This window comes from Struthio camelus, chromosome 12, assembly GCF_040807025.1.
Source record: "Struthio camelus isolate bStrCam1 chromosome 12, bStrCam1.hap1, whole genome shotgun sequence".
In the NCBI taxonomy this organism is placed as follows: domain Eukaryota; kingdom Metazoa; phylum Chordata; class Aves; order Struthioniformes; family Struthionidae; genus Struthio; species Struthio camelus.
The window spans coordinates 15,029,654-15,046,047 of NC_090953.1; the positions used below are offsets into that span (position 1 = coordinate 15,029,654).

Below are 16,394 nucleotides of genomic sequence, written 5' to 3' on the forward strand. Positions count from 1 at the left end.
GCTATAGTGCCATCTAAACAGCAGCAGCCTTTTGCGTTTCCCTGTGCACTACCTTTACTCATGTCTATTTAATAATATTTCACATCATTGCATAGAGATGCTAAATGTCTACTAAGACATCAATTGTCCTAAGCATCTTCTTAGGTTAAATATTATGTGCATGTTTATAGCACTGAGCTATTTCTCATAAGGAATTCCCCCAAGACTGCTTCTTTGTGGCAAATCATTTTTCAATATACTTTCTCAGCTTCAGCTGTACCTTGCATCTGCACAGGTAGGCAAGGACATGAAACACAGCTAACAAGTAATTCAGATGAGCTTGAGAAATGTTTTCTGCTTAGCTATGAGATCTGAATTACAGTGTCTCTGCAGCTTCCTGGAGAAAAGATCCCGAAGCAACAGGGAGCTGTACACGTTTATCTCAGAGTCTACTGCCAGCACTTATGCTCCCAAGCCAATGGCTTTGGGACTTGATTACAGTGAGTTACACAAAGGTTACTCTGGAATTGAAACATTACAGTCTTGAGCTAATTATTGCAAATTACGTCTTCTTTTTTCCTCTGAAACAAATTGTGTGCAGCCCATGTAACTCTGCTTCCCTAATCTATCTTCCTCAATCACATTTCCTAAAACTGAACATTTGTTTTACTCAACAACTCTCTTCCCTTCAAAATATAATCTACCCACCCTTCATTGTGCAATGTGGTTTTGTGCAATGTAGAATTCTGTTTTAATCTTGTTTTGAATTTTACACACAAAAACATTCTTCTGTACATTCATTTGGTCAGCAGTCTGGAAACTACCAGAGTTACAAGGCTGAATAGATTTAAAGAAATATTCATATAAGAACTACTTTATTATGTGAAATACATTAACAGCACTGAAAACATTACCTCTTCTCTTCTCTCAATCTTTCATCAAATACTACACAAAACAATGCCTAAAGCACTTCCTGGGAAATGGATGAACAATCAAGTTTCAAAACACATTAAGTCTAGGGTTTTTGATCCCCAAAAATGCAAGGACCGCTCTCTTTACTGAATGCTTATGTTAGCCCCAGAATAATAACTGCAAATTAAATTTGAGTAATGAGTTAAGGCACTAGCTCTCTTACCTCCATTATGGGGTTGGAAGCCAAGACTTTCTCCTCAACATTGGCTTCACTGGCAGATCCACTGACCGTGGCAAAGTATCTCATGGCATACTTCGCAGAGACAGTCTTTCCTGCTCCAGATTCTCCACTTACAATGATTGACTGGTTCCGCTCATCTCTGAAACACAAAGACTTGTTAATGACCAGCTGTTCTCTCAAGCAGACTCATGCTTTGCATCCCCAACTTGGCAGCAACCCTTCCATCACAAATGTTAGTGATACAGATAATGTCAATGCATATGGCAGAAACCAGGCTGTTAGTGATCAAACTTCCCAAATGGCTAATTGGGCTGCCTGTGACCACGATGGTCATTCAGAATCGATCCTGCCGTGACAGTCCAACTAGTCATCAGGTTTGCTCTAAACAACCTGTCTACGTTAAATTACCTGTTACCACTATAACACTACATGCTTCTGTAGCTACTTCTATCCAGTATCTTTGGTATAGTGCTCCACTAAATTATCAGTGCTCATTAGCAAAGATCATTAATGACATCTTACAGATAGGGAAACCAACAGCAGAGTCACCAACAGAAAACTTTCGTCCTTCTGATCTAACCATCGGCTTTTTCCAAAATTGTTCTTAATCTGAAAAATTCAAGCAAGACTGCTCAGAACACGAATAGCAGCTCTGGAACAAAGAGGATCCCTTTGTTGCAAACTTTGCACACACAGAACACACTTTGAGTGTTCTTCTCACTTAAGAAGAAGAATTTCCATTTCCGACCAAAACAATTTCCTCTCCTCATGAAGAGGGTCCTACCCATAAACCCCAATTATACTACTCGTAAATAGACTACAAAATAAGAACAATGGAAAGCAGCATTTATATAGCCTGACTCTTTTAAAGTAAAAGACATATATCAGTATTTTGTATTTCCAAAGCAATAGAGAAATTAAAATGAATGATATTCCAAAATACTGCTACGAGCTAGGCAAGTTTAACTCTATCTATAAACACACCGGAAAACGGAGAAAGAAAGAATAAAAGTTTTCACCGAAAATTTACAGAGCTGGGACTAAAACATAAAAAGTGTGGTCAAGTCCCAGACCAGGCTGCATATTATTGTGCAGTAATTGTGAATGAAAGCTCAGGCACGTACATGTTCAGGTAACACATGTACAGTTTGCACAGCCTCCAAATATCTGCTGAGCCATCGGTAAATGCTACGCAGGAGAGACAGAAAGAAGAAATATGCATTAAAAAACTAGTTGTGATTTCTACAGCCTAAAGAACCTCCAAGAGATCTGAGGTTCTATTTCTGAGACTTTCAAAAAAAGGATCAGGATGAAATTATGAAGCTAAATTACAGATCATGTTGTTACTCTCAAGCTGTTAACTATCTTCAAAAACTTCCCCAAACCCCCAGAAAAGCACACAATTCCAGTATCTGTTCTGTACTGCACAAAGATGTAAGAAATAGGCTAAAGGGAGCCACTGGTTATATCATTTATCTCTGGGACAGGCAAGGTGTCATTCATTTGGTTAAAGCAGGTTTTCCACTTTTTTGGCAACAGAAAGTTAATTGAAAAGGCTAGGTGCTGCTTTAAATTTAGTAGGAAAGCGTGAAGAAGATTCTAGCAACCTAATTTTGTGTTCTCAACTTCCAGTTCACACATATGGGTAGGTGTGAATGACTATGGCATAGTTCACACATTCACAGGCATCAAGCTGTCAGTCTCAGTGGGAAGAAAGCTATGGGAAAGCAAAACTACTCAGCTTGATACCTGGTAACATATAGTCCACTTGCACTGCCAGAGATGTTATCCTATGCCCAAGGAAAATGCATCCTCCAACCTCTTACCATTCCTTCTTTAAAAAGGCCATCAAGCCTCTAGCACATGCTCCTGAGTGAGGACAGCAGTATGTCCTGGGGTAAAGATCAAGAATTTGCATCTGGAAAGCACAGAATCACAGAATCGTTTAGGTTGGATGGGACCCCTGGAGATCATCTAGTCCAACCTCCCTGCTCAAGCAGGGACCTCTAGAGCATATTGCCCAGGATCACATCCAGACGGGTTTTGAAGATCTCCAGGGAAGGAGACTCCACTACCTCTCTGGGCAACCTGTGCCAATGCTCTGTCACCCTCACAGTGAAGAAGTTTTTTCTCAGGTTTAAGTGGAACTTCCTGTGGTTCAGTTTCTGCCCGTTGCCTCTTGTCCTGTCGCTGGGCACCACGGAGAAGAGGCTGGCCTCATCCTCTTGACACTCCCCCTTCAGATACTTATACACGTTGATCAGATCGCCTCTCAGTCTTCTCTTCTCCAGGCTGAACAGGCCCAGCTCTTGCAGTCTTTCTTCATAGGAGAGGTGCTCCAGCCCCCTCATCATCTTGGTAGCCCTCCGCTGGACTCTCTCCAGGAGTGCCATGTCTCTCTTGGACTGGGGAGCCCAGAACTGGACACAGTACTCCAGGTGAGGCCTCAACAGATATACGTGCATATATACGTCTGCAACAGATATATGTGCATAAGGGAAAGCCTGTAGCTCTGCACAGCAGGAGGCCGCATGAGTTATACTGATGCTCAGGTTCGAAAAGCGAAGTGGAAGGACGTGAAAGGCGTTCAGTCCAAGGCATGACATTTAGGCTTAAATGAGACAACTGACAGTGAACTGTTTTCCTCATATAGGCAGCCCCTGCAATGAGTCACAAGCAGAGAACAATTTCTTCACAGGATTGGCAGTTTTTACTCCTCTGTTGCTCTTTCATATAGGAAAAAAAAATCATAGCATTATAAAATATTGAACTTACAGTCTGATTTCAGAACCTGCCTAACACAGGAGACTGGCAATGACATAACCAGTTTTTCATTCCTGGATCACCAGCTCTGTTGCATGTATCAAATGTCATTAAATATATGAAGACTCATGAAGCTCAAGTCCTGTGAAATATATCTTCCGGTGATTAAACTTCTTTTTAGCCTAGATCTCAAAGTGCAGAAGGCTTTCATAAAGCAAGGTAACGTAACCTCAGTACTATAGACTTAAAACCTGCTGGCAGACCACTAACTCTCTTGCCAAGACAGAAACATCAGAATAAGTGTCTCAGTCTAATTACAACATCCCTGAAGGACTGGCTCAAACAGATGGAAGAACATCACATGGATTCCACCTATTCTGGCAGCTACAAAGTATGAAGGTATATATAGTCAAGGAGGGTAGGATTTAAAGTACAGTGTTTATTATTACTATTCACGAAACACCTTCCAAAATCATTAGGTGGTTTTTATAGTCCCCTGAAGCAATTTTGAAATAGGATTTTCCTGTTACTAGTATTAACAGAAAACTGGTTAAATGCTGTTAATATCTCAGTGATCCAAGCAGGTCTTGGTAATCCTCCTATCCTTCTATTTCTGAAGAGAAAGTGATCCGTTATTACACTGTACACAGAAACAAGAGTTTCATTTTAGAGAAAAAAAAAAAAAATCTATACTCACACCTCATCTTGCTGCCCATCCACGGTTACCAGTACCAAATTGTCAGTCACTGCCCCATCTCTCCCTTTTCTCATTTAACAGTTTAGCTCCAATGTCCAATGGAGGTACTTGTTACCCAGTCTAGTATGTTACCAAAATCTGCCTCAAAATTTCCTTGAGGCCCTTCTCATTTCAATCCAGCCAAGCACTGACTAAACCAAAACTAAATAATACACACGAGTCTTCCCTCCTTGCACAGTCGGTGTCACACTTTTAAAAGAAGAAGGTGGGAAAACCAGTAGAAACCAAATGGCATTAGATGAAACCAAGTCAGACGTAAAATCATCCAGCACATGTGCATGAACATGCAAACCACATACTATTTTTGTCTGCCACGTGGGCAGCTACCTTCTCAAGAAGTTAGGAACAGTAAGAAACCGCTAGTCTCCACAGAGTGCTACAGAGGAGGGAGTTCCATATTTTCAAAGACAATAATGAAAAAATGAAGACGAAATAATTTCTCTTAAGAATACTGTTGCTAGCTAAGCCTAGAGTTTGGTCATTTTCCCTTCCCCCCCTTCATAAGATATGGAGATTTACTACTCTCCTCTCCACTCATTCATAATCAGTAATAAAGGATCCATTATCAGATTTCTGTATATATACATATACACACACACCTTTTATAGAATTGCCTAGAGAAGATTTGACTGGCACAAAGAGGCTCTGTGTGAACTGAAAAATTGCTGCCATCTATTCTGCAATGAATATCTGTGCTTGCAAAAGCTACAGCAGCCAGGAGACACAAAGGCCCCTCTCTCTGTTTGCATTCAGAGCCTTCTTGCATTGTCCCTGCCAGAGCTCCGTTCACACTCAGAACGACTCTTGTCTTTAAAAGTACATTAGTCCATTGTTTTGATTTAACACACTGGATCTACCATCCTCTAGCATATTCTTTCTGTTTTCTTGGCAGAGAGATAGGAGAACGCAGCAGGATGTCCAAGATGCCACTTGACATTTGGAGAAGGAGAGAGGACAATGCAACACAACATCCAAAAGACAAAAGCAGCAGAGGATGAGCCGTTAGTGTCACAACCCTTGAAAAGACTTGGCAGACAAACATCCTACAACAGGCAACAAGATACTTATTTTTCAAAGAAGCAGGGTGGGGTAGTCTTTCTAGGCAACTGTGACAGTACTGCAGAGAGCTCTTTTATATCATTAAACTTCAAGAAAACAAAAGTGCCACATTAATTTGGAAAGAAAATACACCTACAATAGAATTAAAATACATTCAGCGATGTCTAAAAGGTAGTGAGAACATATTTTAAAAGGCTTGGAATAAACAATGATCAGTCTAAAATATAATCACTGCTTATGCCAAATGAAATATGCATTATCAGGCCATATTAAAAACACACACACACACACACACACACAAATAACACCCCAAGTTCTTCTTCAGAGCTAGAAAGAACAAGATAAGTTATTAAAAGTCCTCTGGAGTTATTTCGAATTAAAGCATTAACCCCCAACCTTTGACCTGACATTCTGAGTACTTCACATGTCACCAGTCAGAAAAAAGGCTATAATTAAAACTTTCAGCCAATAAAACAAGTAGGGCAACAGTGCTATGTGTGACACCTCTTTGCAGTCTGATGCCACAATCTATTACCTATGCTATACTACTTCATCTTCCTGAAGCTTTTTCTCAGCGTAAAGTGCATAATTAGATGATTTTAAAAATGAAGATTATTTCTGAACAGAGGGAACTTTTTAATTATGCTTTTAAAAAGAGAAATGAGGGAAAGGAAGCTGGGAGACAAGAAGCTGAAGGAATCCTCTTTCACCGAAAGATGCATAATGATCACATCCTATGCTACAAAACTACATTACGGTGATATGACACTAAGCCAAACGATCTTGGAAAGAGACATTCAATCACAGCGGACTGAAAGAGATTGACTGGGAGCAGTTTACTACTAGTCAGTGAAACACAGGGTATTATGTTCAATCATTAGCCAGGATCACATTCAGCTTTTGCCATCTCTGAACAGTACAAAAACAAGGGAATGACAAAAATGAAATAAAACTCAAGCTTTAAGATGATAGGCCTGATCATTTCTCAGAAAAAATGACAGGCTCAGATGGTTTCCAGTAGCAGAGGACTTGATTCAGAAATCTAGAATATCCTTCTCTCAATCCCGTATTTTTAGAATCATGTGATGGTAGCAGCTATTTCTTGTCAAATAAGAGAATAGTGACTCACTACGGAATAAATGTTAGTTTAAAGGAGTGTTATCCGTCACAAAAATAATGCTGATGTTTAATTTTGAAAGGTAACATTCACATGCTGTGTCCAAGGTATACAACATTCCACACATTATGAGAAGTAATGGCCACAGTATGAGCAACAAACGTGACTAATTTTTCCTCATCATAATTCCAGTAAAGGATAGAAGTACAGTTTTGTGCACAAGTTGTCTTAATTGTCTTTAAATTTCAAAGACAATTTTGTTTTATCTACAAAATCCTGTCAATAAGCAATATATTTATGAGGAGAGTGCCAAAACATAAGAGATGCAGACTTATCTAATTCATGGAAGCTTGAGATCAACATTTATATTCCAAAAGGCTTTTAGTATGCTTTCCAAAGCCATTGCAAAATCCAACATTGAAGATAGCTTCTGCTCAAAGGAGGTCCATTGCAAAAAAAAAAAAAAAAAAAGAGTGCTACAAACTGACTTGAAGTACCTTATTTACAGAAAAGGGTTTTGCAGAACACAAATGAAATTACAGCGCATAAGAAATCAGAAAATGGTTTGAAGAAAATAATCTTGTTTTCAAGACACGAAGAAGCTTTGCTGAGCGTGTGCATTTATCTTAAACGCAATGCCTTTAATAGCATTGACTACTATTACCTTTAAATTCTGTATTTCATAGAAATCTAAGGGAGATGTTTTCAGAAGGGCTCAGAACGGAAGACACAAACTCCCAGGTGGTCAAGGCTGTTACCTTCAGTGGAAGCAAGGGCAAGACTGTCACTGGGCACCTGTAACGTGTATGAAGGGTAGTAAAAATACAAAGCGTGGTAAAAATACTTACTAATCATTGATAACTGTCATTATTTAAGACACTTTTTGACAATTTCAGTTGATCAATGGAAAAAAAAAAAAAAGTGAGGCAAAAAAGGAAAATCAGAGCCAGAAATGAAACACTGAAGGGTGGAGTTGCCAATTTTCAAACAATTTTCATTCCTTAAGATCACTATACCCACTGAATTCAGCTCCCTCAACAACAACAAAAAAAGTAGTCTTGCAGCATCATAGCCATTATTTCCAAACCAAACTGTCCAAACAGATCAGGCAAGTCAAAACATGCAGATTGAAAAAAATCACTGCAGTTATATTTGTTTGCCTTTTTTACATACATACCGAAAGAAAATCCTTCTTTGAAGCAGGAGCTCTAAAACAATCAGAAACCTACCCACCAACAAGTACCTCGGACGGGACTGAAGAAGCCCAGAGCTATTCAATTTAATCACCAAAGCACAACATTGCTGTTGTGCTTTATTCCTTCCTATAACTGATACACTGGATATATCGCTTGATCTTGTCTTTTAGACTCAAGGCTCTAAAGCAAACAATGTCAAATAGACGTACATAAGCACGCACGCACACACACACGCACCCCACAAAAACATCGGCCTGGGAAAAGAAAGAAAAGCAATATAGCACTGTTGACATCAACGTCCACGTTCCTACCAAGCCATCCTTATCAAAGCTACCGGCATCACTTTCTGACAAAAGTATATTACAAAAAGCTGAACTGAAAACATTTTGTTACAGACTTCTAAACCAAAACTCTGCCTACGAAGAACTACTTGAAAGTTTAGCTGTCTCAATGCCATACAACATGGATGAGATTGGCAGATGGGCTCAGAGTGAAATCTCTGCAGTATAAAATAGAGAGACTAAATAACAGGGTGATCTTGATGAGAAGAGCATTAGAACTTACTTTGCCTTTGATCCTGAACAATCAACATTTGTTAATCTCAAGGACAGGGCTGAGGTGCTTATCTTTTTAAGGAAGCTTCTTGTCGGTGTGGTTTGAAGAATAACACCTTCAGGGCATGTTCTCCCCTTGTTACTCCAGTGCTGAAAGGTTTAATTAAATCTACTGCCATTTTTTATGGAGTTTGCAACCGGTTTCTCGTTTTCATTTGGAACAAGATGTTTAGGTTATGGCTAAAGGGACTATCCCCCACAGCATATGACAGTTTCATTTTTCCCTTAAACAAAAACAACGCAAATTGCTGCTAAAGGCCTGATCCTTCAACCAAGACCTCATACTGCTTCAATACAAGGCCAAGATCATAATAAATAGCTTTTACTTAATCTAGCAATGACAGTCTGGCCTACTTTTTCTTACTGTAGTTCTGTGGTAACGAAGGAGACTTATAAGCTTGTAATTGCTTTGGATTTTCAAAACAGTGAATTTTGAATGATCAAAGAACATTAAAAACTAACCTGACACAAACTCCCAAGGGGAGGAAGCTGTGACTCAGGGAACGCTTGGGATAGATTCTGTTTTTAACACACATACGTAACTACCATTAACATCAATGCGTGTTGTGCCCATCAAAGACAGACGAACTTAAGTTTCCTTTCTCCATGTTATGTCATTCTACAACTGAGTCATAGCAGCAAGAAAACCAACCCAAAAGAATAACTTTAAAAACAGAATGACATTAATGAGAAGTCATATACAAGTCATTCTGAAATGCTACTGTGTTTGAAATCCTGCTGTATTTCCATTAGTTGCAGCCACACTGAGACCCCTAGAATTAAACAGGGACAAACATAAAATTAGCTTACGTGGGATTTTTTCCACATGCCACACTGGTAAAGGGAATTCCAAACTGTGCAAAGAGGCATGTCCGCATCTGCAGCTGACACGATTCAATGTCACCAGCAATGCAAACATAATTCTGAACTAAGAAGGCATCCTACGTTTTGCAGTCAACCTCTCAACATCCCAGTAGCATATTTGTGACTGCATATGACCAAAATAACCTGGCGTATCCAGAGTCAAAACATCCACATATCTTTATATCAGACAGAATGACTTAACAAATCAATTCATTGACGAACACTTTCCTTCTGTGAGGTTGTTATAACAAACACAGGAGTACAGAAAATAGTACCAAATAACTTTCTTGTTGATATGATGAAATCAAACAAGTTTTCATAATGCACTGAAAAACAAAAGTTGCGTCCAAGTCCTAAATATCATTATAACTGTTTCATCAATGTTCCCAAATAACTTACAGAGCTATAAGTAGTTATTAATGTCATGGGAACACAGAAAAAGACCCTTTCCAAACACCTCAAATGAAAAAGAAATGAAATCAGTTTGATGTTTCCCAGTACTATGGAAGACTAATGGAGTTACAACTTTCTTTGCCATTTGATATTTGCCCAGGTAATCTTAGATCACCAAGCTAACTCACAGGCATGCCACCAGCAGATCAATTTAATCTCTGTTGAATTCAATAGTGTTGTATTTGTAACTAATAAAATCACAAGGTTGTAGATTGACAACTAGTTTTAAGAAACTAGGAGAGAAAAATCTATTGATACTGATACGCAGCTACAGCACTGATTTTATTGACACGAACAACTCAAAAGGCCTGATGGGAAGTGTTTCACTAATGGCTTTCTTGCCTCATTAAAAACCTGCTAAATCAAGAGCTCTTCTTGGAATAATTTCCCATAGAAAAGATTTGAGGCTCCGTTCTTGAGAAAACCATCAGCTTTCATCAGATATCAATATAAAATTAAGAGTTCTCTGTAATATTGAATGGTATGTGACCTTCACAGAAAGCAGCTTGTTTAACTTATTAAGAAATCTAGGAAAGAAGTTACTATTCCCAGCAGGCTAGCCATAGCAGCCTAACGGGACTCCAGTCATCAAAGGACAGGGGATTTTTCAACACGGATGATGCACAGTAGACAAATGTAGGGAAAAGAGTAAAGCACAGGGGAGCTATCAGATGAACAGAAGGGTAAATCCACGGCATAAGATGTAATGACAAGGTTTTGCACACCTTGTCTGAAGTCTCACTAAGTAGGTCAGACTTCAATAAATACTGAATTAAATAGAGTGTTTCCTAAAAATATCAGTGATTGCAAACTTGAAATCAAATTATGTCCATATTTTCCTAGAAAACTCTTTTTTTTTTTTTTTTTTTTTAAAACATGAAATGTGGTTTGGAAGAGATATGAGGATTTTATATTCCTATAGTTCTCATTATGCTGTTGGACACATCCAAAGTGCGTGTGCACATGGCATATACACATTTATTTCTCTAGAGGAAATTCTGGACAGAAACACGATAACCTTAGTCAAATTGGACTTTCAGCAGAGGGATGCAAGCAGTAGCTCAGAAAAAGCTATTGCATTTTACAGCTCCATGTGCAAATTCTGAATAAAGGTAGCTTTGTCCTATGCCCATGATACAGGAGACAAGGTTTAAGCAACGTGAAACAGGCCAGTTATGTGATATGCATGTGCCTCACTGAGCACACAATGCATATATTTATCACATTCCTTTTTTTGTATGCAAATATTTAGCCAATTTTCAGGCGTTTTAGCACTGCTTCAGTTAAGAATGATACTACAGTTAGATTTTAAAAATGCAGCCCTATTTATTCAGGAGGATTATGAGTAACACCCTAGGCAGAGAGAGTTGTTTTACTCACAGTTTGAAGCCCTTTCCAGACTGCTCTTCTCCCAAAAGCTGTTCTCCAAGCTTTTACTCTCAGGTACAGTAACTGCATCTGGATCTGTGTTAAAAGACACTTTCACCCCCACTTACCCATGCCCTCACATACAGAGCTCCAAAGCCTGTGCTCTCACTAACACCTGCCCTCCCCGGGTCCCATAGCCCGTTAGGTCACACGTTCGCTCTTCCCTCAATCATGTTCCAATTTTGTGTGATGCCTCTACTGCCACAGTTATTTGATTTTTCTGAAAGACCAAAATTGCTTTTTACACTTAACCTGAAATAAAAGGTGGCTGTAACATCCACCAGTTTAGGAAGGTTTAATACAACTCAGTGCAATACACTCAGCTTCGCCTTTGCATAAAGCATGGGGTTCTGTGGCTGCAAACAAGGCTGTACACGTTTAGCAGCATTGGTTCAGTGCAAAGGCCTTTGAAATTCAGTCTAGGACGTGCAGCATCTGTTAGAAGCCACTGTAAAAACTGGCAACTCTACAAGCCCAGGATTTGCTTTTTAAGTAGAAGTAATTTAACCGTTCAATAAATAAGAATTCAGTAAGCGATTTTCTAATGCTCTCGGACCAAACGAGAACAGCACCAGCTCTGAATAAGTGCCGATCCCAAGTTCGGTCAGCCTTCCCGTGACTGAATATCCTGAGTGCAGGAGGCAGGATTTTGCCCTTCACTAACCTTCTGAATAAATTATTTTAATTGTACAATTCTTTGCAGCCCTAAATAAGTTCCATTATCTCCTGGCTTCTGGATTTGGCTCTCCGGCCTCCTTGATATATAAAAAAACCCACTCCTGTTTTGTCTGCTAGCTTTCCAACTACTGCCTATACTGTACATAAAGCAAACATCTTTCTGTTCTTGTTATGTAGCCTGCTGTGCCCTTGCCCCGGGGAGACCACTGATAAATGCTATGTCAACGCTCTACTTCCAGCCATACTCCAGGAATCCCCTTTCTCTCATCTGAGATAAAGTTTCCTTCTTTCAGTCCTCCTGTCTGTTGCAACACACTTGGGCACAACTCCTCCGTCACCCCCGCGCCACACCGTCCCCTGGACTCACAGCGATGAAACCTAGAGAATTCACTTGTATCGGCACATCCCACAAGCTGCAGTCTGACACAGTAATTACCCTTTCCACCCTCAAAGGGCTATTGCATGGATTTACAAGCTAAATTTTATTATGAACACCCAGAACGTTCAAAGTGCTATGTAAGAGCTAAGGATTTGTATTAGACTAAAGTGCTTTGAAGCATTCTGTGGCAATGTGATGCAAAAAGGAAAGAAAAATACACTTATTAGTGCCTATGCCCCAGAAACAAGCGCCACTTCTTCTGGAGAACTAAGTAGCTACATTTCCTGGTTTATCCATCTGCATACTCTATACCCATCAACTTACTTTGACTATCTGGATCTAACATGCTCTGACCTGAAACATTCTGGTCTTTACAGAAGCTGTGCGTTAACAAATCATGTTCAGCTGCACCCTGAGTCATAACAATTGGTCCTGACTAATCAGTAAATTTACTTTTTCTAAAATTATTCATTTTAATAGGCATGAAACATTACTCAGATAAACCATGTCCTTGTTAGTGGATTTCTAAATACATTTATTGTTTTAACTATTGTTTAAACCTTCTGTCATAGCAGCATTTCTCACTGACATCTTCTTTTGCCGCTGGAGAAAAGAGGATGTTCGGAGCGCAGGACTGGGGGCTGGAAGCTCAAAAGCCTGGAATGACCCTGGGGTGACACAGAAATGGCCACAGAACACCATCTCTTAGTTTCTTCTTTTATAGAAGCGAGAACAGTTATACCGGCGTTACAGGAGAGACTTTGGCGAATGTTTGTAAGGTGCCTGGAAAACATGAAGCCTTCGGTAAAAGCAAACACTATTATGTAACGTATGTTACCTGCTACAGCATTCCCATACACTGCAGCATATGGGGACACGGACAATATATCAGCTTAACTGTTGTAGAATGAAAACAAATTATCCTGGTAAGAATATCACCATGAAAACAATTCAATTGCAATCCTATCAATCCCATACTCCGCTCTCACACTTACTATAGCAAGGTGATGCAATCAAATAATTAGATGCTGGATGAGGACTTCCGAGAGGGAGGCTCTATGCCCTGCTTTTGCCACTGCCTGCCTTGGGGAACTTGAAAAAGGTGCTTTCCCACTCTGCATGGCTGTTTCAATGTACAAAACGGAAATTATGATACTGACCTCCTTTGTAAAGGACTTTGAGATCTGCTGATGGGAAGTGCCACACAAAGGTGAAATGTAAGCACTATAACCTGAATTCTCCCGAGTCTGCTTCGGCTACACACTCAGCCACGCCAAAATACCTCAAGTTCTTAAACATCCTATGGTTCTCTTCAGCAACAGCTCGGTAAAAATACTCTGGAATACTCTCAAAATCAGCAGATGTACTTTTTTTTTTTAAATGAACAAATCACATCACTTGCCATTTTAATTGCATCCAGGAAACACAGCTCTTGACTGTAAAAATGTCAAAAGGCAAAAAGATAATGAATCGACTGTAACACCTCTCGACACATACAAATGGGGAAAACTGAGGTCAGCACATGCTGCAGAATCATGACAGATTACACTCCAGAGGAGCACAAAGATGAGCCAGCACTACCAAACTGATTTATCTAGGGATTAGCCAGAGGTCACTCCTGCAATAGTTTACTAAAGCTTATTGCTTAGCTACCAGCAGGACACCTCGCATGAACTCTAGCTTTCCATTACGATCAGGCTTAACCCTTCGGCTGCCTAAAAACAATCACCGCTCAGACAAGCCGGACCTTGACGTTATGTCAACTTGACTGCCACATCTGCTCTCTTGTACTCATAAAAATCATAAAAAAGGCAGACCCAAAGTAGGAGGGTTTCTTCCTTATTCACAAAATCATCTGCTTTCACCAGAAAGGATGATTTCCCTTTCCATTCCAATTTTAACATCAGAGCCCCAAAAGAACCACCTCGCTTCAAGATAAGTATTTCATTTGAAAAGCCACATGTCAAAGAATGCTGCTGTACGTTTGCACAGTGCCCACCACAGCAAGGCTCTCACTTCATAACTAAACAGAGATCCATGACAAGTTGTTAATCATCCCTCTCTGAACTTTTGGCAGGGGAGAATAGCACATCCACTTATGAAATGCTGGGAGGCAAAGAAGCAGCTGATTAAACGTGCATTTTTATACGAGGACATCATCTTGGGATGCTTGAGATGACTGGAGATTATCAGTCAAGGTGCTTTCAAAAGACCTACTCAACAGCTCATCAACTTTCCATTTTTAAAAAAAAAAGTGACATATGAAAATTTTCATACAGCTGAGAGCCATAAGATACATGCCACAAATCTGTCAAAAGAGAGAGATAGTGCCTGCTTATTAAAACTAATTTAATGAAAAAGATACACACTAACATTGAATAACTCATCATGCTTTGCCCAAACAGAAAAAGTAAAATTTTGGAGACTGACTCCACAGTGTTGCTTCCCATCCTGAAGCTCGTTGAGTTTTGTAAGGACTTCATCAGTATGTCACCTGTTTCCAGATATTATTTTCAACTTACACTCTCCTAGACAACTTTACTCATTAGCAAGAGGGCAACGGCCAGGTTAGTTCAGTAAGTTGAAAAGCACTAAGGTCTGCTGTATCTAGCATCAACCACAATAAAAATGGAAAACACAGACCAAAATATTGATAAAAATACAGATTATCTTAGTTATTGCAATCTATTCTTACTATACAGCAAAAGTGACCCCATGTACGAATGAGTTAGAACTTTCTCTAATAGTGTTGGGAAACTGATAATCATACGTGTCACATATTAATGCACATATTAAACAAATGAGTGTAATCATCAACATTTCCTCTTATTGCAAACCATATAGTTAAAAATAGAGGCTTCTACTGATCATTACAAAGAAAGGAAAGCTGCATCGCTGATGGTTATGATTCCTACTGAAGTTTTAATGCTTCCAAAACAACAACAACAAAAAAAATCAAATAGCTGCCAACTGATGCTATGCATCTGTTTTCATAGTTACCCCAGAGAGGTAACTGTGAAGCCTGAACATTTTTTTTGTTAATAATTTGGAAATGTTGACTTTTAATAGTGCTTTGCATTGTAGTTTGAAGAGTTCAAAATCTGAAAACATCAAAATCCTGACACTGTGGTTTATATTTCTGAGGGGAAAAAAAAGTGCTTCAATAATAGTTCACTTTCTTTTAAACTGCGCATCTTCTTTAAATATTGTCCCAAACCTGTTCAAGTTTGTTCAGGTGAATCAAGTTATATGTGCAAGATACATGCACACCCTCGCTACAAACGATCCAAATGAATGAACAGAAACTGAAATAGAGACTCGCGGACAAAGGCAAACCCATTGTCTCATATAAACTTACTAATATACAGACACGTTTGGCCAAGTCTTACACACAAGTAAGAACGACTCACATGGAGTCTGAAGAACAGTTCCAAATAATTCAGAGTGCCACCTCATTACACTTTAAACTAACTGCCCAGAGACTGGGCTCTGATGGACTCTTGAGAAATATCTTGTTGACATGTTTCCCACCACCTTTCAGAGGGTGGGATCTGCTCGCAAGCGAGAATGAGGAATGCCTTCCTCTCCCCTAAATCTAGCAGATCACATATCTGCGAGAAGACAGGGACATCTGAATAGAGGTCCAAGCTCTTTCCAGAAGCATAACTGTGCTAAAGGTGTGATTTTTTTGTTTTTTTGTTTTTTTTAAACAGAGCCACAACAGCCCCCGAAATACTAGGCACGAAACCTCAGAGGCAGAAGGGGAGCTCCATACTCTTTCCCCTCTTCCAGGCCCTCAGAGAGGATCCCATCAGAAAGATCCTGCTTCCTTCTGCTGTGTCAAACTGGCTGACGAATCGCCTCCCTGCTCAGATTTGCACTGAAATCTTTCTACATGCACTCTGGAGAATCATGCGACCTATCCCAATGAAATTACCTCTAAATATAAGGATT

At 39.5% G+C, this 16,394-nt stretch overlaps 1 protein-coding gene across 10 annotated transcripts in view; it reads right to left on the reverse strand.

The window, feature by feature from the left end:
* Positions 1-16,394, reverse strand: part of MYO5A (myosin VA) — a 117,616-nt gene that overhangs the window by 60,692 nt on the left and 40,530 nt on the right. For 9 of the 10 annotated variants that reach the window (XM_068958123.1, XM_068958124.1, XM_068958122.1 and 6 more), the window contains exon 5: positions 1,115-1,271. In XM_068958123.1, coding sequence (XP_068814224.1) covers positions 1,115-1,271 — 157 coding nt within the window. Of the gene's footprint in view, positions 1-1,114; positions 1,272-4,592; positions 4,706-16,394 lie in introns of those variants that run through there. The other variant, XM_068958125.1, reaches the window with a different exon arrangement.